General features: G+C 27.7%; 2 protein-coding genes across 15 annotated transcripts; one reads left to right on the forward strand and one right to left on the reverse strand.

The window, feature by feature from the left end:
* Window positions 1-187: 187 nt before the first annotated feature.
* Window positions 188-3,766, forward strand: LOC107997266 (RPA-interacting protein-like). Its single transcript, XM_017055721.3, has 3 exons — window positions 188-863; window positions 993-1,224; window positions 1,289-3,766. The coding sequence occupies exons 1-3, from the start codon at window positions 756-758 to the stop codon at window positions 1,621-1,623; spliced, it is 675 nt and encodes a 224-aa protein (XP_016911210.1). The 5' UTR covers window positions 188-755; the 3' UTR covers window positions 1,624-3,766.
* On the reverse strand, window positions 3,298-26,145 carry LOC107997341 (carbohydrate-responsive element-binding protein). 14 transcript variants are annotated; one of them, XM_017055872.3, is made up of 16 exons: window positions 25,848-26,145; window positions 22,103-22,475; window positions 12,618-12,724; window positions 8,379-8,452; window positions 7,613-7,738; window positions 7,188-7,401; window positions 6,924-7,019; window positions 6,563-6,836; window positions 5,980-6,484; window positions 5,685-5,855; window positions 5,430-5,574; window positions 5,046-5,143; window positions 4,319-4,782; window positions 4,111-4,234; window positions 3,888-4,017; window positions 3,298-3,764 (listed from the first exon to the last, which is right to left on the reverse strand). In XM_017055872.3, exons 2-16 carry the CDS (start codon window positions 22,456-22,458, stop codon window positions 3,643-3,645), a joined length of 3,006 nt encoding a protein of 1,001 aa, XP_016911361.1. In that variant the 5' UTR covers window positions 22,459-22,475; window positions 25,848-26,145; the 3' UTR covers window positions 3,298-3,642. The 14 variants fall into 14 exon arrangements, with proteins under 14 accessions (XP_016911361.1, XP_016911360.1, XP_061928456.1 ...); XM_017055871.3 differs by having other exon boundaries at window positions 5,046-5,248; XM_062072472.1 differs by lacking the exons at window positions 22,103-22,475; window positions 25,848-26,145 and adding exons at window positions 14,464-14,579; window positions 18,729-19,029 and having other exon boundaries at window positions 5,046-5,248.
* Window positions 26,146-27,061: the final 916 nt, after the last annotated feature.

Below are 27,061 nucleotides of genomic sequence, written 5' to 3' on the forward strand. Positions count from 1 at the left end.
TACTTTTAAAAATATGTTGTTGAAAAAGTATCTTTGAAACTCAAAAGATGGCGCTAACAGTCAATTCTTATCCTATCTCTATCCTTCTCTTATTGTTTTCTGTCCTTTCTTTATGTGTTTCATTTGCGGCACTCTACAGATGGCGCTGATTTCAATATTTTTATTCTTTTTCTATCCTTCTTCCACTAGTTCTTTTTGTTTATCTTTGTTTCATCTACGCTTCTCAATTATTATTCTATCTTTATTCTTTCTAAATTTTTTTATTCGTATTTATTATGGCGCGTAATTATAAACGTGAATACAGGATATTATATAAATTAAATACCATAATTTCTTTTTTAAAAATTATAATATATTAAACTTTAATATTCAAATTACGAAAAACATATAGACTACATTCTCATCTTTATAATTTCTGAGATATTAATATGTCTCTTATATATAATAATTTTTTGATGTATAATATTTTTATGATAGAAATTTATAAATTTGGACAAAAACTTTTGATATTAGAAATTTAAATTAGAAGCATATAATTCAAGAAGTGATATTAAAAATATTAATTATTATATTGAAAATACAGATTTTTAAATTCCTAATACACATACATCTCGTTTCATGTATATTTTAATACATTTATACCTGTAAAATCGCGACCTCTACATACACATATTTTTAATTCAAGTGTCGGTTACTTTTTATACTTTGTATTATTCATTTTCATTAAATTTTTTAAATGTTACAGTGGAAAAAATATGGAAAATATAAAGTTAAGTCCATCAATGGCTTTAAAATTAAAAACTAGAAATAATGTCAATAGAATTAGACACAGTTCTCCAAAATTACAAGAAGTTTTAAGAGAGGTTAATTTAATATCATTTTTGAATCTCCGAATTTCCAATTTTTGAAATTTAAAACAAATCAAAATTATATAATTAATTTATCATATTTTGCCGGAATTTTAATGCATAAAATGAAATATAATTTTTTAGAGATGTCGAGAGAGAATGCGAGAAAAACGAGGGCAGTTATTTAATAGAAATAGATTTGGTTTAGAAATAAATTCAAAAAATGTACAAGATACATTAACTGAAATTGTTCGTAAAGAATTAAATAATCTGGCTACTACAGATTTAAATCCAATTTTGAATCCTTTTTTTGTAAATGAACCACTTGATCCAGAAGAAGCAATTGAACTTGAAGCTAAAATACTTGATGAAGAAGGTAAAATAATAGAATTTGTTTTGTTTATATATTGCATAACGTTTATATATTATTTATTATATAGAACAATGGATATTAGAAGAATATGAAAGAATGGTACAAGAAGAAATTGAAGTATTAGCACTTAAAGCAGATCAACAAGTAAATGAAGTTATTTGTCCTATATGTCAGAAATCTAATTTAATAGAAAAAGAAAATAAAGTAGCTTGTGAATCTTGTGATTTTGTATTAGACAATTGTCTAAGTGTGAAGGAAATAGGATGTCTTATTAATAATTGTGTAAATATTCATTCTATACAATGTAAGGAATTACCTGGTTTCTTGCCACTTTTTGAAAACAATAAGATGTCTTTATATCTAATTTGTGATGAATGTTCAACTTGGACATTTATAATATAGATTTTAATATTCTTCAATTAGTGAAGATTTTTAAAATTTATGAAATTGCTGAAAAAAATTTTTTCCATCTTATTATCCATAATTGATTAATAATAATAACTTTAATTTTAAATAATATATCTAATAGAAGCAAATATTAAACATAATATCATAATATCTAATCAAGTATGGGTAATAAGATATAATAATAAAAATAAAAAAAACATGAATAAAAAATTAATAACTTTTAATTTGTTAAATTCATGAAAAAGAAAGTAAAATTTAATTTGTTTATGGAGGTAATCATTTGAATAATAATACATGAATTTTTATATGATTATATGATACATATTGTACAAAAAACATCCCTTTGTTGATTTGTTTATATTATTTATCATTTATACATACATAATATAAAGTTAAATAAAAGATAACTGTATATTGTAAAAATTAATTAAACATATTTATAAAAGTAAAATTTTAGCAATTATTAAAAATTATTTCAAGATTTGTTTTCTAAAGATTGTCTACCGTTTTTGATATTTAATACATAATATATACAATAGGTATTTATAGATATTAAAACTAATAATATTACAATATACAGAAGTCTTTTATAACCTTAAACTCTAATTTTTGAATTTTTTTATGATGATTTGTACATTATCACATGAAATTTCGTATTAAAAACTTCATATTTAATAACATTAATAATATATAAACTTATAATTTGTGAGCAACCCATTTTTTTATATACGTTCGATTTTTTGCAATATAAATTTTTATTCTTTTAAAATTATTACTATGCAAGTATCAACAGTTATATATTTATCATAGAATGCAAAATTAAAATCAAAAACATTTTAAGTGATTTAGTTAAATTGCAACTTTTAAATTATTAAAAACACAATTAATTAAATATTTTTAACAATTAATATTTCTTATTCCAGTCTCTTGTTACAATTTTATGGCACTAATTTCATTTTAGATGTATTCAAATATATATTTTCATATAGCATACAAAAATCAATTAATTACTTGATGTTAATTTGTTATAAACAATTCTTTATTTGTCATTTTAATGAAAGAGTTTCCAAAATTAAAATATCTTTCCATGAAAGTTATATTTCAACTATTATAAAAATATATCGATAATATAACATGTATTTGAGTCGCAAAATATGTTATTTATAAATATATTTATCTTAAAGCTGTATGAAATATTATCAGAAAAGAAATAGAATAATTTCAAGAAATAATGATTCTTTTTTTTATGATTGCAAGTGGCATATTTAGTTAAAAACAAGCATAGTAAAAATATGGAATGGTTTGCTCTACACATTTTTCCTTCCTTTTTTTTTAAATATTAGCATTAGTATATACATATACATATATATATATATATATGTATATATATATATATATAGGCAATTATTATAATGAATTTAATGAATTAACAAAAAAAGAAAAAAATTTAAGAACGAAAAAAAGAAAGGAATTTATGATAAAAAATTTTTATCGCAATATATGAGTGTAAAATTACATAATTTTTTTTTTAATGCTGAATGAACATAATACGTAATGTACGTAATTATATAATAAATATGAATGTACTTTCCATTTTGTTAATATTTTATATGAATAATTGCGATAATCGCTATAAAAAAGGATGTTTAAATCTCAGTGTGTTCCAAATTTATGTAACAGTCTGTATATTATAATATGTATTTTGTTAAACGTTGTGAGTAAATTCATGTATACATCTTCATATTTTTTTTTTAACAATTAGTTATTAAATTTTATGATCACAATTTTGAAAAGTATAAGGGAAAAAATTGCACTTTAAGTCCTTTCCATTTTCAATCACTATCATTGCAAAAAGAAATCTGAAAGCTTACTATAAGAAGAATCATCTTAAAAATTTTCACATAAGTTTCTTTCCTAAATTAGCTTACTGCTACGGTAACTCCTTTTCTTTTGCTCTTTTTTTCAATATATAAGCAAATCACGTTTCACGACGTATTTGCATATTACAATTGGTCACTGAGTTGATCGTCGTCGTTCTGTGCGATCGACTGCTGCGAGTGCTTCTTCGGGTAGACGACCAGGATCTGATAGAATATCAGTGGCAGTACACAGATATCTTAGAGAATTCAGAACAGCTACAATGATAAATGATTATAAATAAATCTTCTTAAATATTTCTATTTATATGTTTGATTTTATTGTTATTTTATTGTTTGATTATATGCAATTATTAATATTTTTATTCAAAAGATACTAACCTGGTCTGAGATCAACGAGTGAGCAATGTTGCTCGACCCATAATATTGTACTTCGATATAAATCTTCAATACTTGCGGTTGATACCGAAGTATTAAAAGAAATCATTAAAGGTTCAAGCAATATACTGAACTAATTATTTTATAAAGAAAATATACATTTCATTTTATATATCATACACTCGGTTAAAAAAAGAAATTGTAAAACATGTTTTAAAAAGGATACAATCCAAAATTTCCAATTCTCTCGTGTACGCGTGCGGACATATTCGTCAAACATCTCCTTCATTTTATTAGTTCTATGTCTAGATATTGGAGCACCCGTTGCAGGAAGCATAGATTGACAATTACTGTAATAAAGCATTCATTATAAATTCAATGTAGTTTTTTTTAAAAATGATTAATTTTTTCTTTCATGTCGACTTTCTTATTACCTAATAGATGTATTAAGGCACTCAATTTGATGTCTTAAACTATCCATCTCTTCCTTTAATTGATTTCTTTCCGCCCTTAATTGCCTGATATAATCTGCTCCTTTTTGCAGCATAGCGGCTTTACTCATCTTTGTGTTTGGATTTTGATTAAGCTGCGGTATTAAACTATGCAACATATCAAATCCATTTTTAATATTATATCTACGCTTTTGCTCTGCGTGAATGTGCCCAACTCTCCTTTGTTCTTTATATTGTCCTCGTTCCGTTTCGCCTTTTATGTAACCTCGACTTGGCGATAATGGACTTCCTATGCTCATTGGACTATGCAAAGGACTGAGATTTAACCCTTGAGGACTGTGCGCGTTAGAGTTATCCTTCGGTGATCCGGGACTATTTTGTGGCTGATGCGCTTGAGTGTTTGTATTTAATAACATTTGTTGGCTGCAAGTAGTCTGTTGCATTGCCTAATATGCAATATACAGTTGAATATATCATATATTATACAAGGTGAAAATTTATTATTGTCAGTATCAATGTTATATAACCAGTAATATCTTTGTACATATTATTTAAGTCTTCGCGGCTCAAGCTAAAGAGTTCTACTTGTATATTATTATTATTGTAAGACATTAAATTGACTTTACAAACATCGAAAGGAACTTCTTTCTTGAACAACATTGACTTAAATAACTTTTGATTTCGAAATAAAATGCAACATAAAAAATACCTGTTGTTGCGATTGCACTTGCACTGTAGATGTTTGCATAGTTTGGACAGTAACCGGCGTGGTAATATGGTGGGTTGTCGTTATCTGCGTAGGCGAAGCTGAAGGTGGAAGCATAGATGAGATGTATTTCATAGTGGTTGTTTGGTTCACTGTTGGCATTATATTATCAGCCGGCATATTCATTGTGTGTATACCAGATGTGTCTATGTAATAATGATATTGAAGCTTTTATAATATTCTTTATATGGAAATATATAAAATACCGTGTGATCGATTTCTCAATAATTTGTATATCATTTGTATATCTTATATATTATTAAATGATTTATAAAATAAAAATTGAAAACTTAATTATACAAAAATTGCATTTTTTAGAATACATACTATTAGTGAGTAACTGTGCGAGCAAAACATTGTTATTTAGATTTAAAGCGGGATCGCTCGCTGCCGATACTAATGGCGGTGGATGAATTCTTGGCGAAGTTAATGATGAACTGCTTCGAGATCTATTTCTTGCTTTCATTTGATACTGAAAAGAAAAATATTATTATCATAAATATTTTAAATTTCTTATATTGCATCAAGATAAAGAAAACGTTATGGATTTATGAATAAATTTATCATAATTTACAAATCAACCTTAGGTACAGCAAAAACTTCTTCTTTTTCTGAATTAGACTGCGGTAATAATTTTGTCGGCTGTATAGTTGGTGTAGTAAGATCCAAACCGGAGGATCTGCACTGTAATAATATCGGTGACTGTGACGGTTGCTCTGTGGAAACCGATACGACTTGTTGTGTTGGGTGTGTCTGAAAAATATTACGATAATCTGATTCTATTGCTAATCATACTTTCTTGTCTTGTTGATGCAATATTCAAATGAAACACTATGTTTTAATAAAACAGAACTTATCATGTTGTATCTGAGAATACCTTGAAATTATTAGTGCTGAATTTACATTGCTGCGCATTAAAGCTTTGTGGAAGTGTAGAGAATTTATAACATTGTTGCGGTTGAACAACTTTATATGGTTTTGTTGAAATTGGTGCAACTGGTGGTAAAGGCCTAATACTTCTATGTTGACTTGATACTATGGAATTTGTTTGTCCGAAATTTTGCTGCACGGTTACCAGATTTGTGATAGGTGAAATTTGATTTGCATGAATAGATTGATCATTCAATGATGTCATTTGAACTTGGTTTTGAACTGGTGTTAGAACGGTTTGAATTTCCATGGCATAAGGTGGCTGTGAAGACTGTTGATATGGCGAATTTTGTTGCGCTGTACGTTGATAAGTATTTCGTTGCTGAGATTGTTGAATTACTCGATTACTTCTCGAAGAAATTCTACTTGGCCGACTTTTTTCTCTGACAGGTTGACTGGTCGAAGAAGATTCATAACTTTGTTGTATAGCATTATAATTCTCAGCTAAAGTTCTACAATATATATATATATGGATATTAAAATAGAATTTCATTTTAAAATATTTTAAGTAACGAATAATTAATACTCACATATTATTATTTCTGAACGCATTCGTTGGCTCTGGTTGAGGTTGAGTATATATTTTAGCTGTATATTGAAGATTTTGTATAGTACCTGCTTGTTCATCCTGTACTAACGTTTGTTGAGAAGCTTGTTCATTCTTTACCGTCGCTTCTTGGCTCAATTCGTTAATCTGATTCATAGGCGTCATCAGATCGAGATCAGGATAATTTGTATTCAAAGTACTATTTCGAAACATATCGTCTTCCTCAGGGACAGGGGGCAACTTTGAATTCAAAAATTCTAAAAGATAATTATTACGAATATTATTGTTTATTGATATATTATTATCTGTATTTATGTATGATTAACTTCATGTTGATTCAATACCTTGTAATGGTTCAAGAGTATCCATAAAATCATCTAAATTTGGCTGGAGTGGTCCTAGACTGGGTTGTATAAAATCCGCCAGACTAGCTCCTCGCGCTGCAATTGCAAGTAACTATGTTTATTATATCATTTATACATATTAATTTCTGTTTTGCTTATTTTTTATATTTCTTATGTAATTTTTAATATATATATATATTATAATGTTATTCTACGATTATTTTGTGCTTTTTTGTTTGGTAGCAATTTAAATTAATGAGTTACCAATTTCTCTCGGATCGGGAAAGTATATTGGTTGATTTGAACTGATTGTAGAAAATAATGTATCAGTCATAAGCTCCATGTAATCTTCATCAACCATCATACTCTCTCCTCCTGGAGTCCCACTGGTCCCTCCGTGTGTGTTGCCTGTACCTGCTCCAAAGTTGCCCGAAGTTCCTAATCCGTTGCCCCAATCTAACACATCCATCGATTCCATCTAAAATGATGCCATTTTCAAATGTGAATAAGAAATAATAATGATTTTTAAAAAATTTTTGCAATATTAATAAATATTCTTTATTATATTATCAAAATTTATTTCACCAACTAAAGGCAATGAAAATTAATTAAGAAAAAAAATTAATAGCAGAATTCTCTCAGAGAAAAATAAATCCAATATTAGAATTTTTAATTTATAAATAAAATACCATTTCGGTGCCATCTTTGTTTGTCCAACCAAGGATTTTGTTCCGATAAAACATACGCCATTTCTTGTATTCTGCAGTAACCGCCGCTAGTTTTCGTTTCCAATATTTTCCTTCTAAGACTACGGCCTGATAAAAAATTTATTTTCAAAAATCGATTAAATCGTTATCGAAATATAAAAAATTGATCAAAATTCTGTTATTAAGAAATACAAGGCAAAATTAACGTTATATGAGATATATAAGAATATAATTCTTTTTTGAACAATTAATATATTTATATTTTATATATTTTTTATATATTTAATATCATATGTTGAATTTCAAATTGCAAAATAACGGAAATTCAAAAGACGTGATTTAAACAATCCATTAGCGTATATTTATAAAGCATTTGGAGCGAGTATACCGCCGGTTCCTAGACTCAATTGTAATCTATTTCAAGTACAGATTGTTTGACAATCGCTATTTAAACAAAGAAGAGCTACTTGATTTACAGGATACGCTCGACTTTTGTATGCATTATTTCTCCGCATTAATTTTTGCTCTGCCTTGATCTTGAATCATTTAAAAATCATGATACAAAATTCTACAAAACCAAAGTAACCTTCGTCAATTAGAAATTTTAAGAAATTAACAATATTATTATCTTTTTAAAATATAAAAAGCTTGTTGCATTATCGCATTGCACTTTGAAATATTGTACTTATAAATCATCGCAAAAACAATGTTAAATATTCATTTATCAAATAGTAATAAGCAAACGTACCTCAGGTTTATTGTGAGTATCAACATCCAACGGAGACGCGAATTGGCACACCAGCGTATTTTGCTTTAAAATAACTGAAACAATACAAATTTACATTATTTATTCTTCATTGGTCTCTATTTATGAAAGAAAAAAAAGAAAAAAATACAGAAAGGAAAAAAAAGAGAATATTTTTTAATGTTCTTATTTTCAACGACTTTTTAAATATATAAAAGAATTCCAATCAAGATTATAATGTTGTCAATGTGCGTGTGCATCAATTCAAAGAAACCACGACCAACTGAATCCGTCTCTAAAAGTAGCAGCAATAAAAGACCGAATTTCTCGAAAGAAAACTCGTATTTATGTATTTAGAAAAAAAAATTTATACAAACTATTACATGTTATGAATATAATTGTGTTAATAAATTTTTTATTTCATTATTTAACTTTTTGGTATAACACCGAAAATTCAAGTTTTGCTGCTTCAAGAAAAGAATTTATTTATGATAAAAAGAAAAATTATATATATACGAACCACGATGCGTATTTCTTCGACGACCTTAATCGAATCGACTACGCAAACGTTTGAAACGAATAGTTAGCTGCCCTTCGATCTACGACTATGCTCGATATGTTCGGTATATCGGATCAGAGACGCAAGCGTCCCGATGCCTTCTTTGCGGCGACGCATTTTGTAGCGTATTCGAAAAATAATTCTTGTAATTAATAAATTACAAATATAAAATTTTGTAATGTTACTTTAATTGGAAACTGAATTCGTCAGTCTAATTTTTCACTATTCAGAACCTCCAAATCGACGCCTCGACTCTGTGCTTGGTGCTTCGCTTGTATAGTACAGCCTTTTTATTATAAAAAAAAAAAAAAAAAAAAAAAAAGAAAAAATCGAGGTATATAGAAAATTGAACGAAGATTAAAAGATAAATTGACGTATTAAAATAGAGATAAAGATGTGTTAATTCTTTAACTTAACAAATGAAAAAATTGTTTTATAAGAATAATGTTTTATAAAAATAAACAAAATTAATTAATCTATTTTTAATAATTTTTCTTTTAATTTTAAATAGTTAAAGTAAAAATATGATTAATTTCGACAAAATGGCGATTTAAAAATATAAAATTATACTTTGTAATGAAAATAAAAAATATAACAAAAGTAAAATACGTAATAAATTAACACAGATGAAGTTGAAATTTACAGTAAAAATTAACATAGAAATTTAAACATCATAAAGTATGCATATTAAAATTGCAAATATTCATTTGAGAAGAAGATAGAAATCGATGATCCATCTCTTTTCGATTTATTTTTAACAATTATTTACACGCGATAAACAAATCGATCTTGCACATTACAATATAAGATTTAAATGATCTTGGTAAAATAACAGATATATAAATTCGTAAAAAATAACTCTGTTTCTAACATACAAAGAATCAACGAATGAGGAATCATTTCTTCAAGTTCTTTTCCTTTCGCATAAATTGATGCAAAACTATTTACTTATAGATCTATCTACAATTCTAACACCGTTTTTAACCACGAATAGTATTGGCCAGTTAAGATCGATCGGCACGCGATTTTCGATGTTGACATATGTACGATTGACAACGCGGCTAATTTAAAAATAGCGATAGTCGAAATGTCAGTGAACGAGATACGGTTTGCACGCGGTTCGATGTCTATTGCACAATTCGATCGATTTATTTAAAAGTCCATCTTCTTATTCACGCGATCTAAGCGCTTCGAAATATATACTCTCTTATCATAAACTGATTACATTCTAATATATAATGAATTTTAAACAAACGTTTCGATAACGAATTATATTATATAGAAGAAAGAAAAAAAAAAAAGGAAAATAATTTCTCATTCGTTCGATAAGGTAACTATATTACGTCAATTATTCAAAGACCTTGACTTTGATTCCTTTTTAATCACTTCCTTCAATGAATTTTACCTCGATTAATTTCTCTGATGTTTTGACTCGAAGAAAATTTACGAAACGTAAGAGGAAAAATTATCGCAAGTATATATATATATATATATGCTTATATATATGTATAATTTAAACGGATCGTTTCAATATCGAAGAATTTAACGATGAAAGCTGAACAGAGATAACTAATTATAACTAAGTTAATGTAATTTCACCACAAGGAAAAATTCCGAATTTCTTTGGATGACGGTGTTCACAAAACTGAACGAGCTTGGAAATTTTGTAGAAGTGCACTGAGAAACTGACGTGATAGTCGATGGCGGGGATGGATTCTTTGTCACTAGTACGTCACGTGCAAGATATTTTTTTTTTTTATTTTGTACAACTATTTACCTTATCGCCTTATTTTTGTGGCAGGATATCTTGAATCAATTTAATTTGGCTTTAGATTACGCTTTATCTCACCACCTTTGTTTTTTGATTCGTAACTTGATGAAGAACGTAGTGGCTTTATTCTCAAATTTTTAGTAAAAGAGAATTTGTGGCTTTTCTTTTTCTCATGAACTTGTTTCGTTGAGAAATCTACTCGAAATGATTAAATGAAATACCAACAGAATTAAACAAAATATTAATTAAAATAGAACATTATGATTAATATTTCGAAAGAATTTTTCATTTATTATGAAAAGAGATTATGTAACTTTTGTAATTGAAAAATTATTGTGTTCTTTCTCTACTAACTATTCGTGTTATTTCTCTGATGAGAAATTTTTTGAAGCAACACAAAAAAAATAATATAAATGAATAAATAGTGAAATGAGATAATAATTTCTTTCAATATTTCTATTCGAGTGTTTAATAAGTGATTATGATATCGAGAGATCTTGAGGAAGCAATATAACTTTTGGAATTTATTAAAAAATATGATTAAAAAATTTTAAGACGTCGATACTTGAGAATTGGATAAATCAAAATAATCTAATTAGAAAACTGTCTCTTTAGATTAATTTACTTCTTTACAAATAAATTTATATTTTATGATTTGTATTATTTCAATCAATATACTATTCAGATAAAAGTGTAAACTTTTTTTAAATTTGAAAATTAAATTTAAAATTGCAATTTTTGATTTTGCAAAAACAAAAAGAAAATGTATATTATTTAACATAAGAACTTGTGTTCACAAATTTAAAACCATCGATTGGATGATCTTCGAAAAAATGATATAATAGTACATAGTTCAATAATCGAATGATTCAAGATTGTTTCAATTGTTTCGAAACAATATGAATCAGTTAACTCGTCTTTAAAAATTAATCTAATAATATGATTTTAATTTTTTAAGAATTTTTAAATTTTTAAAAATTTTTAAATTTTTAAATTTGAAATTTATCAAAATGATAATAAAATAGTAAAACTATTTCAAATTTTAATTTAATACTAATAAAATAGTAATAATGATAAAATATATAAGCTTTTAATAAGATCAAATATTCAATTTTTCAAAAGAACCTTTTTCCCCCAATTATATTCTCCAATCGCATTCTCCTATGACCCTCGACCGCAATCGTTGACCATGACAATTCACCCGAAAAAAAAGCTAAGCTCCCAGCCAGAAAAATAAAACAAATACATAACGTTATCACAATGACTTCGGGTTATCGTGTGATTGTCAAAAATCAGCAAAATTAACCATGTCTTGAGCTTTGTATTTCCGGTCGCGCATTTCTTTACTGTTTTGTACGATGTTCTTCGAAACGATCAAAGATTAAGATTTTCCTAATAATTATTCTTTTAAATATTCAGCTAACAAGAGATGTTTCATCTATTTCAATGAATTTTCTACAATAAATATAATTTTAATTACAAATATTTAATTAATTATGAGAAAAATTTACAATTTGATATAGAAACAAATATAAGATTTTAATTTAGCATTTAGATCTTATTGTAAGCGTTTTTTTTTTAAATATCTATTAAATATCTATTAAATATCTATATATATCTATTTCAAATTATATTATACTATTTGACTTGTTCATTGTTTTTTAGAAGAAAGTACATATATATTTATTAATATTTGAATTATATATTTTTGTATATAAAAATTTTAATACATTTCAATAAAAAAAAATTATTTATGTGTAGATATAAAACTGTCCTACCAAATCGCAATCAGTGAGGTCTATATCTGAAACATCTCTCGAAAGCTGATATCATCATCTTCATCAATTTATTACGTCTATATTTTACGCGCTTTCAGGGTCGTGGTTCTGTGTTCACACGTGCATTTCCTTACATTGCATGTGCCAGCATCTCCATATCACGTTGTTCAGTCTAATCTTGTCCTTCCATCTCAGCCTGATTCCTTTGAATCGATTCCACTTGGGCGATGTCAATTTCTGTCTGGAACAAATTCAAATGCCCATACGTCATACCCACTGCAAAACCAATCTTCGTAAATATTTTAATAAATATTCAAATAAATCATGAATTACACATGTCAAGTCGTAAAATTGGTCCTGAGAATTGTTAATTATAATCGTCATAATGACAAAAAAGAAAAAAAACTGTAAACGAATGTTAATAAATATTCTTCAAACAGCTGCAAAACTTGAGACAACTCGCGCAAGGCAAACAAGAATTTATCTGAGTTTGTAAAGTATAGTTTGAGGAAGTTGTCGAACGTAGTATATTAACGTCGTTGTAAAATAATCGACGGTTAATCGACATAGCTTTGAAATATACCGATAAGTTTCTTAGCCTCGTAATAAAGGCTAATCCATCGTTATCGCGCGATTTTTCTCCGCTTTCAATAATTTTTCTTTTTTTTTTTTCCTCGCATAGCGTTAGCGAGAGCTAAAGTCACGAATCCAAAGCTCGGATCATATCTTTTACGATATTCTCAAGACATTTCGCGAGAATCAGATTTATCGTTGAAGAAGCTATGTTTGCTCGGGCACGGCAAACACTTTGCCGTGTTTATTCCAACCAGGAGAACGATTCTAAATATAAGCGTGCATGGAAGAAAATGGGGACGGATTAACAGAAATACTATGACTTTTTATCATGCTCGATTTACTGGATTGGGAAACAACAATGACTCGTTCACCGATTAATAAATTTAAATATAGTTGTCGGCCGACATATGAAACTGCTGTTTTTTATTAAAGATTAGAATTTACAATTTATCATATTTCTGATAAAAGATTTTCGAGTCAAGGAGTTGGATCGTTATTATTTGTACATTTGTTATCTATTGTTATATGATATTATGTATAATACACTTCGAGTTTGGAATTTTATCAATAAAAAAATTGATGGATTTAGAAATTAAATTTTGATGATATATATTACGATTCTGATCGATATTTTGATTTACGATATTAAAACGATTTTTGTCATTACGATTCACTTATTAACTCTTCATTCAAAAATTTTGCTGTACGAATAATTATAGTTTTTTGCTTACATCATATTTTTCTACAATATATATATATATATATATATAAATATTTATGTATGAATCAATGCATTTATCTGTGAAACATTGTAAAAAATTATACGTAAGTTCATTTATTGATATATATTATATCGATAGTGATATTTTTATCATTGCATTTACCAGCATTTAAAGGGTTAAATCGATTTCATTATCGACGATTAATGAATTTTTTGAAGCAATTAGTCTTGCTTTCAGCTACTAATCTACAAACCATAAATAAAGTCTAAATACAGATAAATAAAAATAAACTAATAACAATTTTCACAATTTAAATTTATGTTATTCCCATATTTACTTAAAATGACTCCTAGAACAAAAATTGTCATTAAAATTTTTAGTTAAAGCTTAATAAACATAATAATCAAATTTTTCTTATTAATCATTATTTAAAATATTATTTAATAATGAAAATGTCAATCTTCTTCCTCATCAATTATTAATGAAAAATCAATACAATGAAAAAAATATAAATGGAAAGATCGATGATCTCTGACCGCATAGATCATTATTTTTCGCGATCACGGATTTCTTGAAGCAAATTTCTCAACGTTCAATGTTCTTTTTAATGTAATATCAACGAAAAATCAATCAAGTTAGAGATGATAGATAGAAAAATTTCCACTAAATATTCGTGTCGTACCTTCCTTGGTATTGGAAGACCACATCTGTATCCATTGGCAATAATTTCATTTTTATGAAGATTAAATCGATTAGATAAGAATCCAGAAGAAATACGACGTAGGCAACTGTTAGTTTCTGGAAATCTTGACATTTCGCATGATTTCAAAAAATATTAAAATAAAACGCGAGAACTGAAGTCATTTAAATTTTTATTCTTGACGAAAAAAATTTTATCGAGTAAATGTAATCAGTTTCGTAAAAAATTTTCAAAAAAAGAATTTTTTATGATAAAACAAAGATTAACAAGGAAACGATAAACGGAGAAAAAAGATCATTTAAAATGATAATGATTTTCATCATGAATTAAAATATAATTTTATTTTCCTTATTCTCTTATTATCTATTCATAAAGAATATCTCGACATAAAATGATGATTTAACTAAATTTCTGATTTGATAAAAATTGTCTAGAAGACACTTAATTTAAACGCTATCAATTTTATAATAATATATTATCATTTTTGATTATCAAATACTAAATTGGAATCTTTCAATTTCAAAAAAAGAATCAATGGTGTATTTCATATGAACTTTAGAACTATTATGTAATTATAAAAAAAAATACTTCGTCATTATCTCTTTACAAAGATATTTATATTTGAAAAAATGTAAAAATGTAAAAATATAAGTTGATTTCCTAAAAAAAATTACAAATCGCAACAAAATTAACAGAAAATTTTGCATATTTATTTTTCCAGTTTTCCATGTACCACGATTCATCATGTTTTAAACATTTAACAATCGTTATCAAGAATTAGACGAGTACACAGAACAAATCGTTGAAGGCAAACGATCACAATCGCGCGCCATCAAATTCACACGAAAGCCAAAATCATTCTTTCCCGCCAAATCTGTTTCTCTTTTCGACGAGAACGAATAATCTTTCACGATTAATTAGCCGTGAGCATCCCGTTATCAGATAACAATTTATTTGTTCGTTACAAGCCAATGGGCATGATCCATCGGACTGAAAAGAGTAAAGTCGATTATCATTTTCGTTTGTCGCGGAATTTGTTTCATATTTACTGAATATTTTCTCTTTCTATTTCTCTTTCTTCAGCAAACGAACAAAGTATTCGAATTTAAAGTAAATTTGAATTTAGCTGCAAAGTTTCAAATTTCTCATGAATACCTTGGAAAAAAAAATAATATTTTTAGATAGATTTAAAAATAGAGAAGATAATAGATTTGAATCTCTTGCAAATACTTTATCAGAAAATTCTACATCGTATTCTTGAAATAGTTTTGCTTATAATTCAAAAAAATAAAATTTAATTTTATAAACTAAAATTTTTACTTATTTTTAAACATTTTTGTAAATAATAAATAAAAAATATTATCTCTTATATTAATTAAATTGCACGAAATAAATTTTTCATTTTAAATTTAATTTTAATTGATAAATACATTTGATCGTCATTACATCATGATTATTATACATCTATTTTATATCGCACATTTTTAGTTTCGTGTTTTTATGAGTTTAATTACGAAGAATTAGAATTCTCTATCGTGAAGATTTAAGCTAAAGCTTCGGAAAATTTTGATTAATAGAGTTGTTCGACACGCGGCGATAAAAATATTTTAAGTAACGTGTTCGATGCTTTTGGAATAAAATTTGAATATCTGAGTAGAAATATCGCTTGAAATTAAAAAAAATTCGAAACGAGATTTCAACGCGGAAATTCATGTTCGATTCACGGGACGTATTATCTTCGTTTTAATCAAATGTTCGTAATCATGTATTTGATTATGCTCGAAAAAAAAAAATTCCAAAATGCTTCCATTGAGAAATTTATACCTCTTGTCAATTATGTCAATCCGATTGTTATCGCGAACAAGAACTGCGATTATCTATAATATGGAAATATGAGAGTATCTTCTAATGAATAGTAATATGAATATAAAAATTCTCTATAGAATATATCTACTATATCGTTAAATTTAACTTTTAAGAAGTTATAAAAGTTCATCAAATATTCATGGCGTCGAATTACGCGATTCATTCAAGATACTAAGAAGATTATTAAATAGAAAGCAGTTGCGATTAATTTAGACGAATATGCAAAATTAAAATTGATTAAAATACGAGAGCTAATACAAATAGCAATAATAGATATCAAAGATAACGAGAAATTAAAGAAAAAAGAAAAACCAATAAAAAAAATTAAACATAATAGCACAATAACATGAAATATACTATACAAACTATGCTATAACTAATTCTAGAATTTTATTTGTTAGATTTACAAAATCTAAGTAAAATAAGTATGTGTTCATTATCAATAAATTATAATATCAAAATCTAATATTGAGGTTTTCCTATCAACTTTTTTAATATTAGAAATTGAATTATTCGTTCATTAAAATTAGAGACATTTTTACAAAAGATACATTAAAAAATAAAAAAAAATACAAATTAAACGTATTAAATTGTTCTCACGCTCTTATTTTAACGATAAGAGCTACTCGTTTTAACGTTCGTTCGTTCTAATTTCACCTTAAATTAAATAGTATTATACAAAATAGAAGAAAATTGATCGATATGCAAAAGTGATCTCGTGCGAGCATGTTTGCGCTTGTATTCGCGGGAAACGCAGGGCACACGCGAGCGGTGCATCTATACTCGATGACGCAGTAACCTTGCACGATAAAAGACACGTTGACACACAGGCCTTTACGGTAATTTAGCTTGATTTACTTTTTCGAGTTACGCGTGTCGCGAGAGAATGACCACTGTTTAACAGGATGCTCGCACGAGACTCGAACACCTATCTCATACCTACTTCTTTTAACATAGATTTTACTAAGATTTTCGATAAGAGTAGACATGATTTAGTTTTTTTAGATTTTCAAATGTATTGAAATTTGTTTCTTGCGTCGAATGCGAAAACTTACAAATTTTTGTAGTTAGAAGCTATCATTAGAACAAATGCAACTTGGAATGGTGAATCTGTTTGAAGTTTGAGTTAATCGCTTTTGAAATTAAGGATCATTTTCAATGTACCCAATTGTTGACTTTTGATTAAAAAAATATTAAATTACAAAGAAATTCTTGTTCTTTTATAAATAATAAAATTTCTTGTAAATAGTTAAACTTGTAATTTTTGGAAGATAACAATTTCTATTTCTCTTTAGATAATTGTCAATAAATATGAAAAATTTCGATAACAGATTATTACCAAAATATACGAAGTTATTCTTCCTAATTCCTATTTTTATATTGAATAACTATAAGACTAAAAAAAAAATACTATTCATTCGCATTCATTCAAGTGTCGAATCGAACAATCACGATACCTGGTTGAATAATGCGAGCACGTGTGTTGGCTTACTATCGAGCATAGTTGGACGGTATCAAAGAGGATCGTCAACGAACGTGTCACATAACTCTTATCCATTGCCATTTTACGACGAGTGAATTAGGTTTGAGACAAGACACGCAATAGGAAACCGTTGCTTTGGCACGGAGAAAAATCGCAGACAACAAGAACGAAGTCATCCAGTACCTAAGACTGAAACGCTGCACTAAGACGAACTTAATCATTGTTGAGGTCAATTGCAATTAGTATAGAATAATTGTCACCTAAACGCGATCATAATTACCAACGTTTCTTTTCCAACACTATGAGTCATTAACGAATCGTTAAATTGCGATAATGATCGAATCAGTAATAGTTACGACATTTTATGCGATGTGCCATTTTGACAGCAAAATTTATGATCGAGATTTCATTTTGAGATATTGTCATGAATAATAGTTTCTATGGAGAGAAAAGAATAAGCAATTTGACGTAACAGCGACAAGGCCGTAACACGCGAAAATTCTTTCGTATTAATATTGTTCGTAGAATACAATGACAACAATGACGTCACTACAACGAGAAACGTGCATATAACACAGTGAACAAAAGACACGAGCTTGAGATAATATATTTTGATTTGTCATCGTGCAATAACAATTTCTGATATTATTTCTTTGGATTTAGAGATGAGCGTCGAAAGCTTGCAATAAATTTTATACGAATACAATGTAAATCATTACAACAATGAATCGAACAATCGACACGGACATTCATGAATCTTTTATCTTTTTATGACAATTATTATATGATATTTCCTATTTTCTTAATAATACCATAAATAGGATTAGTACACAAAAAATTCGATTATTCGTGCGATATGAGTAATCTTATGGAGAAGTATATAAAAGAATATAGCTACGACAATGTAATTTCCGTTCCAACTTCACTTCATATGCTTATTCGTCACTTGCGTACACAGTATATCAAAGTTCCGTTCTCTTTATCATACTATAGCCAAACACCAAGATAAACTATTGAAAATTATCTTCATAGTTTGTGAAAATTATATCTTAAATAAACAAATATACTTTCAAGTCTCTTTCGCTCCGACTCAGTAGAAATTTTTTTTTCAATATTTTTGAATATTTTTAGAATATACCAAGCCCGATTTTCCACCATATCGAATATATAATATCGAGTAAATTGTTGCCCGAGTACGTCGATAAGATATGTTACTTTTATCAGCCATCGTAGCCACTCACACACAAGAAAGGATAAGAGGCGTGTCAGAATTATTTCACCTGATACGACTCCTGATTCAGAGGTTATTTCTCGGCATGATAAAATAGTTTTAAACGATTAAAAGAAAAAATGAGTATATATATTTATATCTTTTTTTCAGCCAATAAAAAGAACCGTTATTTTTTTTTTTTATTTCGCTCCATTTTACGATATGCTGCATGCATAAACGTAATTTACAAGCGTGTTGTTTGGAATAGACGTTTACGTTGCGTCATTATGACAATAATATCACCATGTTCTGCTACCGATATAAAAATATATATATCTATATTTTTTCAGTTCGCGCGGCCAATTGCAGTTCCGACATAAATCATCATCAATCGATTAACCTTTTCATCGTGAAGGCGGAACAATAACAATAGAGACGTTATCGGCGGAATATTACGATATCAGAGTTCATTTATTACTCAATCTTTAGGACAGACTAAAATAACGATTGACCGGTCGAATAAAGTAATGCATTTATTTCGCGTGTAGTCGAATTACTTTGTATTGTAAATGTGAGGTTCACCGTTCTTTGAGTCTTCTGTTTTCTTTGTTTTTTCTTCTTTTTTTTTTATGTTAATTCATCGATAGTTTCACAACATTATACGATATATATATATATTATACACCTTTAAAATGCCGATTCTAAAAATCAAAATAAACGTTAAAATTAGTATACAAAAATATCCATTGATACATATTCAATCATTTTTGCGATTTTTTATATTTGCTAAAATTGACTCATCGAAAATTGTTTACGAATATATTAATACCTTGTATATCTTTTTCTGCAATTCGAAATATACTTTTCTCTTTTCTCATAACATTCTATGCAATTAATTGTCCATAATGAATAAGTTTTGTTCGATTTAATAGCAAGAACGAAGCAAAGTTTCCATAACAATCGCGGAAACAAAAGACCAACAGCGATAACGAGATAGTACAATTAAGTACATGTAACAGCAATTTCCTGCAAGTTGCTGTATGTAATTTATAGGTTCGTCTTAATTGAACGTAGTTTCTTATTATTATGAGTATAACAAACTCTCTTGATTCTTTTTCCTTTTAATCATTCCTCTGCTTTTGTTTCAATAATTGCTTATTATTGATATACGTAAACAATATGAAAATATAATCACTTAAATAAAAATCATTCGGCAAATTATGGAATCTTTTACACGTGTCCCGTTTAGGGGCAAAGATGCTTTTCGATAGACTAGATCATTATGAAATTATTGTGTACAAAATCTGATAACTCATTCTGTCATATCTATTCAACATCAAAATAATTTTAATGTCGTAATCGAGAAATTCAAACAAAAATTTTACGAAGATTTTGCAATTGAATTCTTGTGTTAAAAAAGAAAAAAAGATATACGACTTTTTTTCTCAATATTATTATACACGAATACTTTGCAAAAATGAGATATTGCTAAATATCAAGAGAAATTGTATGTATGTAAAAAATTTAATTATGGATAATTATGGATAATAAATAGTCGACGAAATATTTATTTATATCCATGAATTGGAATTATTCGCTGTTCGATTGATTCGAATGTTAAAAATACTCGAACAATGAACTCGTGCTCTTGATTATGCTATCCGGTTTACAGAGTCTCGGTATCGATTATTTTCATCGCATAGGACAAGCTTAAAAACAGAATTATCAATAACAAAGGCAAAAATGAAAAAGAAGAATTAACAGATAGAATAATAAACCATAACGATCGAGTTAATCCAATAGATTAAATTGATTCTAAAAATGTGTTAATCTTTCATAATTGATATCTCATTAAATTTTCAAGAAATCTCTCAAAGCTTTCGATTAATCTATTAATCAATTTATTAAAAAATAAATGGGATAAAATAACTTTCTTTTAGAAACGTAACAAACACGATAAAATAAAAATAAGATCGAAAATGTTTATCTATAAATAACGAATGATTAACTTGAGGAATTATTCGAAATTTATTTGAAGTCAAAATATCTAGATCTATAAAAGGCAAATAAATTTGTTTTCGTCAATTAAAAGGTTAAACGTAAACGATCTGAAGGAAGTCCATAGCGGGATACAAACTGTCCCATAAAGAGAAAACGGAAATTGTCGTAGCCTGTCGGTTTCGCCGAGGCCGAGCTTAATTGCGATGTTGTCGTTTGGTTCTACGGCCTCTTCTTCATTAATTCAATTGTCTGTTATCAGGCGGAATGTCGGCACGACATTTGTTCGGTTGCCGAGCTCAAAATACAACTAGAATCTGCGTTGCCCTACTAATCTCTCAAGGGAGCCGATTGCGAGAGAGAGGAATCACCACGCGTCGACTTGCGAGTTCTTGCAAAACGATTGTACACATTCGAATCACGAGACTGTTACGAGACTAGCATACATGGATACTTCTTTCGTTTCTGGTCATTGGCATCATAGTGTAAAGTTCGTTTCTCCTTCTTCGCAACGAAACCACGACTTTCAACGATATTGATCAATCTTTCTAATCGATGGAGAGATATTATGTGAGAAACTTCACGTATTGTATACTGATAAATAAGAATATACCTGGAAAATGGATGACAAATGGAAAGAAGAATGGTAAATTGAAGTTTCAAATTTTCTTCAATATTTCTTTAACCCTTTTGCTATTATAGATGATTCTTATTGATCATCACTAGACGATATTCATATATACAGCATTCACTTTTTCAGATAATTTCTGTAAATGATAAGAACAATCAATGTGACATTTATGATTTTACCAATTAAATTTTATAAATTGTCATATATATACTTTTCTATATTGAGATATATAAATATCCTAAATATACCTTCATATTATATATAACTTTTTAATCAGTAAATGCACTATAAATGCAAAATAGCCACCAGTTCATTTTCAATTTCATTAAAATCAATGTGCATTCCTGATAAATCCTATCACCTACAAGAAAGCGCAAGATTTCTCTTCGAATCTATTAACCTAAGGAAAAACTGAGGGAAAAGAGAAACTCACCTGTATGCGAGAGACATGCACTGGAACAGCTTGTTTAAGGATGTCTCAATGCTGAGCTGCTGAGAAGTTTTTTCATTCGAAGAGCTATTGGCGAATTTCTCGTGCGACAATCCTGGAGGCGTGATGATTGCAACCTTGATAGCTTCTTCCTCCGGTACAGGAACAGCGAGCTCGTCCTCGTCGTCCTGGGCTTCCGCTTCGAAGTCCGAGACCATGAAGTGACCGGAGTGTATGATCTCGCGGGAGTCTCTGCCGTTATCTTCCTTCCTCCCTGTCCCAGGACGATGAAAACTTTGGCTCGGTGTCGTTGTCGTCATCATCGTTAACGGCTTTCTGTATATCAGTTCGGCCTGCATCCCTCTTTAGCGCCACTCTGTGAAACATACGAGCGGCAATTCATATTCACATTCATATTTTTCTCTTTTTTTTTTATTTATTTATTTTTGTTTATAATTATTGCTATTTTCTTTCTGATTGATTAGATTAGCTAAATTAATTCTCGATGATTTATGAATTTATCAATGATACTGAAAAATATCATAGAGCTTTTTTTAAAATGAATATTGCTATACAGATATGGTATATTAGAATTGCCTTGCTATTAAGAAATAACTTTAAAAATAATTCAGAAAAGAAAGTTGAAAATAATAAATTATATTTAAAGATAAATTTTTGTATTTTTAAAAAACTAACTTTTTGAAATTATATCAGTTTCGAAACAAGAATAGGATTACTGTGCTATATATAATATTATAATAATATTATACTATCTTGTAATTATGAGACATTAGTTATATAAAACAATGAAAAATTCTGTGGTTGTAGATATCAGGAAAACAAGATATTGACAACTGCTTATTAGCAATTTTACAGTTTGGTAAGTGATATAGAAATCCAAAGAAGAGATATAAAACGAACTCTAACAAAGAATTTAGTGATATTAGTCGACCTCATTTCACAAAATCTTTAAATTGCAGAGACTGCATATTCGATATCAATAGAATGAATCCTTTGCACCAGACATAACAAATATTTTTATCGAATAATTGATAAGCTTTTAATTCTTTTCGACATTGTCTATTTCTCTTTAAAATAGAACATTGTTTTTATTCGATTTTCCTTTTATCTTTTTTATTAAATTTATATCTTGCGCATGTGCATTTACATTTTTTTTCAATTTTCAAATTTTTTTTTCTTTTTCTTTTTAAATATAAAATCATTGCATTTAACAAAATGAAAACGAACATTTCTTGTTGAAACACTTTCTTCGTTGATGCGCAAATTCAGAGCATGTAAACAACTTTTATACTCGGTTGAACGACCGAAGATCGTTAAAGACATTTCGGTTCGTTTCCATGAAAACATGATCGCGCGCCAGAATCCTCAATGGTCAGTGACTTCGTCAAAGTGCTGCGGATATTTCCTATCTAAAATTAAATACGACACATTTTATAAGAATTAATTGTTATTCACAGAGAGAAACGAAAACTTTTCCTAGCAACTGTAAGAAAATAATATTTAATAATTATAAGAAGAAAATATATATAATTTTATAATCGATTCATATATTTTTATATAACATTATTGCATAGAAACGATAATTTTTGAATTTTTTATTTTCTCTATAAATAAGAAAGCAACCAATAGAACCAATGAATATTAGAAAGTTCTCGAGGTTAGGTTCCAATGAATTAATTAACATGCTGAGTGGTAACAGAAAACTGACATATGTACTTATACATGTTGCAAAAGAACTAGGTAAACTTAATATATATTTTTTTAACGTATAAACTGATCAATTCAAAACATTCGAAAATTACTACTGTATTAACAACTGATATGAATAATCATTCTTTAAAATAATTTGTAAAAGTTAACTTGTGACACAGGTTCGTTGATTTTAATATGCAATACGTGTAGATACCTCTAATAAAAGTACATGGAAACCTTCACTGAGATACATGTTACGAAAACGTCTAACGGAAATCGAAATCCATTTCTAATAGGCAATGAATAGTCGGAATTCGATATCGTAAATTACAGGTTAATCCACTATATAACCGGTTTCAGAGATAGATTTTTTTACCGATCATGTATTAACAGCTGATGATATATCTTTATAGATGTATTGAAATTTAATTGATATTATTTAGCAGATCATAGATTTATATATATAATTATAATTCCACGTGTACAAGATTTACTTACTACTTTTCGGAGAGAAGAATAAAATATCAGTTAACCGATAAGTTTCAAAGTTATTTTAACGATGACAGTAATTCGTAACATTATTCACAGTATTTTTCGTAATATTACGCAAGTATGTTTATCGAAACGGATTTTCTTTGCAACAATTCTATTTAATAAATGATTTTAATATTTCACGACATTATTATCTTAAAAGTGTTAATGCTCTTTCACCCCGATGTCACTTCGTATCGGTAAGGTTAACCGTTTTATCCGTTCATACACGAAGGTTTTTTCCTTTCCTCGTGGTTTTAAAAATTATGTTATATTAATAGAAAATGAAATATTATTTTTATTAATATAGTTATTTCAAGTTTTCGTATTCAAAATTTCTACAACTGTAAACTCTATCGATAATCTATCTCTATCGATAAATTAGAAGAGTAGAAAATGCACGATCGTATGCGAGGATAACACATTATATTGTGACGTAATCGTAAAATGTTATATATTATACTTTATCAGATGTGCCATTGCAATTTTATTTGTTTAAACACTTGCCTTTATGCATGAAAAAACAACATATATATATATATATATATATATATATATATATATATATATATATGTATGTATATATAAAACATCTTTATTTTCTAATCTCTATGATTTACAAGTTACTAGTATCGAAGATAGAAAAAAGTTTAACGTTTTTATAAGACGCCAAAACTCTTTTCAAATGGGCACACCTCGATCTCTTATGCAATCATCGGTCGTATTTAGGAACTCGTCACGGCGCAAACAAAAACATTCTGTTTCGCCTACACGTGCGCGTGGCCACGAGAAACGTGTTTTTTAGCTTGAAGAAACATGGCCGTTCTGATTACGCGATAACAACAGCATATTCAAATAGATTGTTAGAATAACAACATTATAGAACCTTCCATGAAAAATGATAAGAAAATTTTTAATCATTATAAATGATAAATAGATCATAAACTTACTTGCAAATTTAATAAATTAAATAATAAAATGTAAGTCATATGGGACTTTTTAATAATAGAAAAATAAGTTTAAATAGTAAAAATTTTTAATATTTCGTCTCTCTGTGAAAATATACATAGAGCAATATAGTATTTTAAAGTATCACAATAGATTTGGCAATGATACACGCATGGCACCTGTCATAATGTATGGTTAAATCGAACAAGGAAATTATTGCGCGTACATTTTATTTATTTTCTTTCATTTTATTCATCTAGATTGCTTTAAAAATCGTTTAAAAATCAAAATGCTATCTTTATCTCATTCCAATAAAAATCATATCGCGCGTTTCTTATAGCAAATAAAATCTTCTTGGGATGAAGTAGATAAAAGTCTACAAAATAAATTCGTCATTCGTTCATTTGAAAAAATTTATCGATGATTAAGAATATATCTACAATGTATATTATTTAACCAGTTATGTTCATTTCGGATTATGAACATGAATGCATAACACAGCACTTCTCGCAAGGATCACAGTTTTTATTGTCGATTTTTTTCCTATCTCACTCACCTTTTCTCACTGCGTGTCACTACTCGTCGTTGATACGTATACACCGTTGCAACTTGACGACGAAATTTAATGATCCCCTTGTATTAATTTTTCTTCAATCTCGACCAATATTGTCACACTCACGCTCGCCGTCAGGCTGGGCCGCGCGGCGCCGCGCCCGGACGAGGCCCGTACGCGTTATTACACGGCATACGCTCGCTCATACTGGCAGTGACGCCATTTGCACGAATCCGCGTCCACGACGGACGACTGGCGGCTTTGTGTCATACAGCTGACATGGGCGCGTTTATTTCGACCAATCACAAATAAGCATCAAATGTAGCGCCGCATCTTGATATTTAAATAAATATTTGAATATTTCATTTTATATTTTCGCTCTTGTTAAAATGCCGTGATACTTTAATATATTTTAAAATATTTATAATTATTATAAATTATTCATTAAAATTCAATAAAAAAATTAATTATTCTAAATCATTAGATATAGATGTATTTTGCGTAGTCATTTCCTTATGTATAGTAAAATCCAATAATTGATATCATTTTTCAAAGATTGTTTTTTAGAAAATGATATCAAGTTAAAAACTATATACAAAATTAAAGATATTTTTATAAATATCATTAATTATAATATTAAATCACAAATCAAAATTCTTTTTTTAATATTAATAATAATATAAATCTAAAACAAAAAAATTGTTTAAAAACACTTTTATATATTTTAATTTGTTATATTTATCAAATAATTTATTAAATTATAGAAAGTAATAAGATAATTTTTTAAAATTATTTAAATAGCATTTTATAATTTTTATGTATTTAATTGATAAAAAATTATTATGAAATGTATAACCATAGATAAAATATGTAATAGATATAACATCTTATGAAATTTCATGTCTCTTATTCTGAAATATCAATCTCAAAAAAATCTTTTATGTTTTCTGCAATTTATTAAGATCAATATCAATTACATTTTTCATTTTTGATTTAACAATTAGTTAAATAAATCATTATCTATAAAATTATAAATATAATAAATATAACTTTTCTTTTATTTATTCCTTTATTAATTTCAAGATTCTTAAAATAATTCCTAGATTATTGGAATTACAATTATTCAAAATTTAAACTAAAAATTTGTTTAAAGCTTCATAATTTTATGAATGAGGGTATTTCATCGATAATATCTAAATAGATTTTGCAATTATTTT

The sequence above is a fragment of the Apis cerana genome, linkage group LG3 (assembly GCF_029169275.1).
Source record: "Apis cerana isolate GH-2021 linkage group LG3, AcerK_1.0, whole genome shotgun sequence".
NCBI lineage: Eukaryota > Metazoa > Arthropoda > Insecta > Hymenoptera > Apidae > Apis > Apis cerana.

Coding starts and splice junctions, on each gene's coding strand:
- LOC107997266 (XM_017055721.3), top strand. CDS start 756: ATGGAAAATATAAAGTTAAGTCCATCAATGGCTTTAAAATTAAAAACT. Junction 864..992: donor TACAAGAAGTTTTAAGAGAG/GTTAATTTAATA, acceptor ATAATTTTTTAG/AGATGTCGAGAGAGAATGCG. Junction 1,225..1,288: donor TAAAATACTTGATGAAGAAG/GTAAAATAATAG, acceptor TTTATTATATAG/AACAATGGATATTAGAAGAA.
- LOC107997341 (XM_017055871.3), bottom strand. CDS start 22,458: ATGCAGGCCGAACTGATATACAGAAAGCCGTTAACGATGATGACGACA. Junction 7,402..7,612: donor ACAAAGATGGCACCGAAATG/GTATTTTATTTA, acceptor GCATCATTTTAG/ATGGAATCGATGGATGTGTT. Junction 7,020..7,187: donor TCCCGATCCGAGAGAAATTG/GTAACTCATTAA, acceptor TTGCAATTGCAG/CGCGAGGAGCTAGTCTGGCG.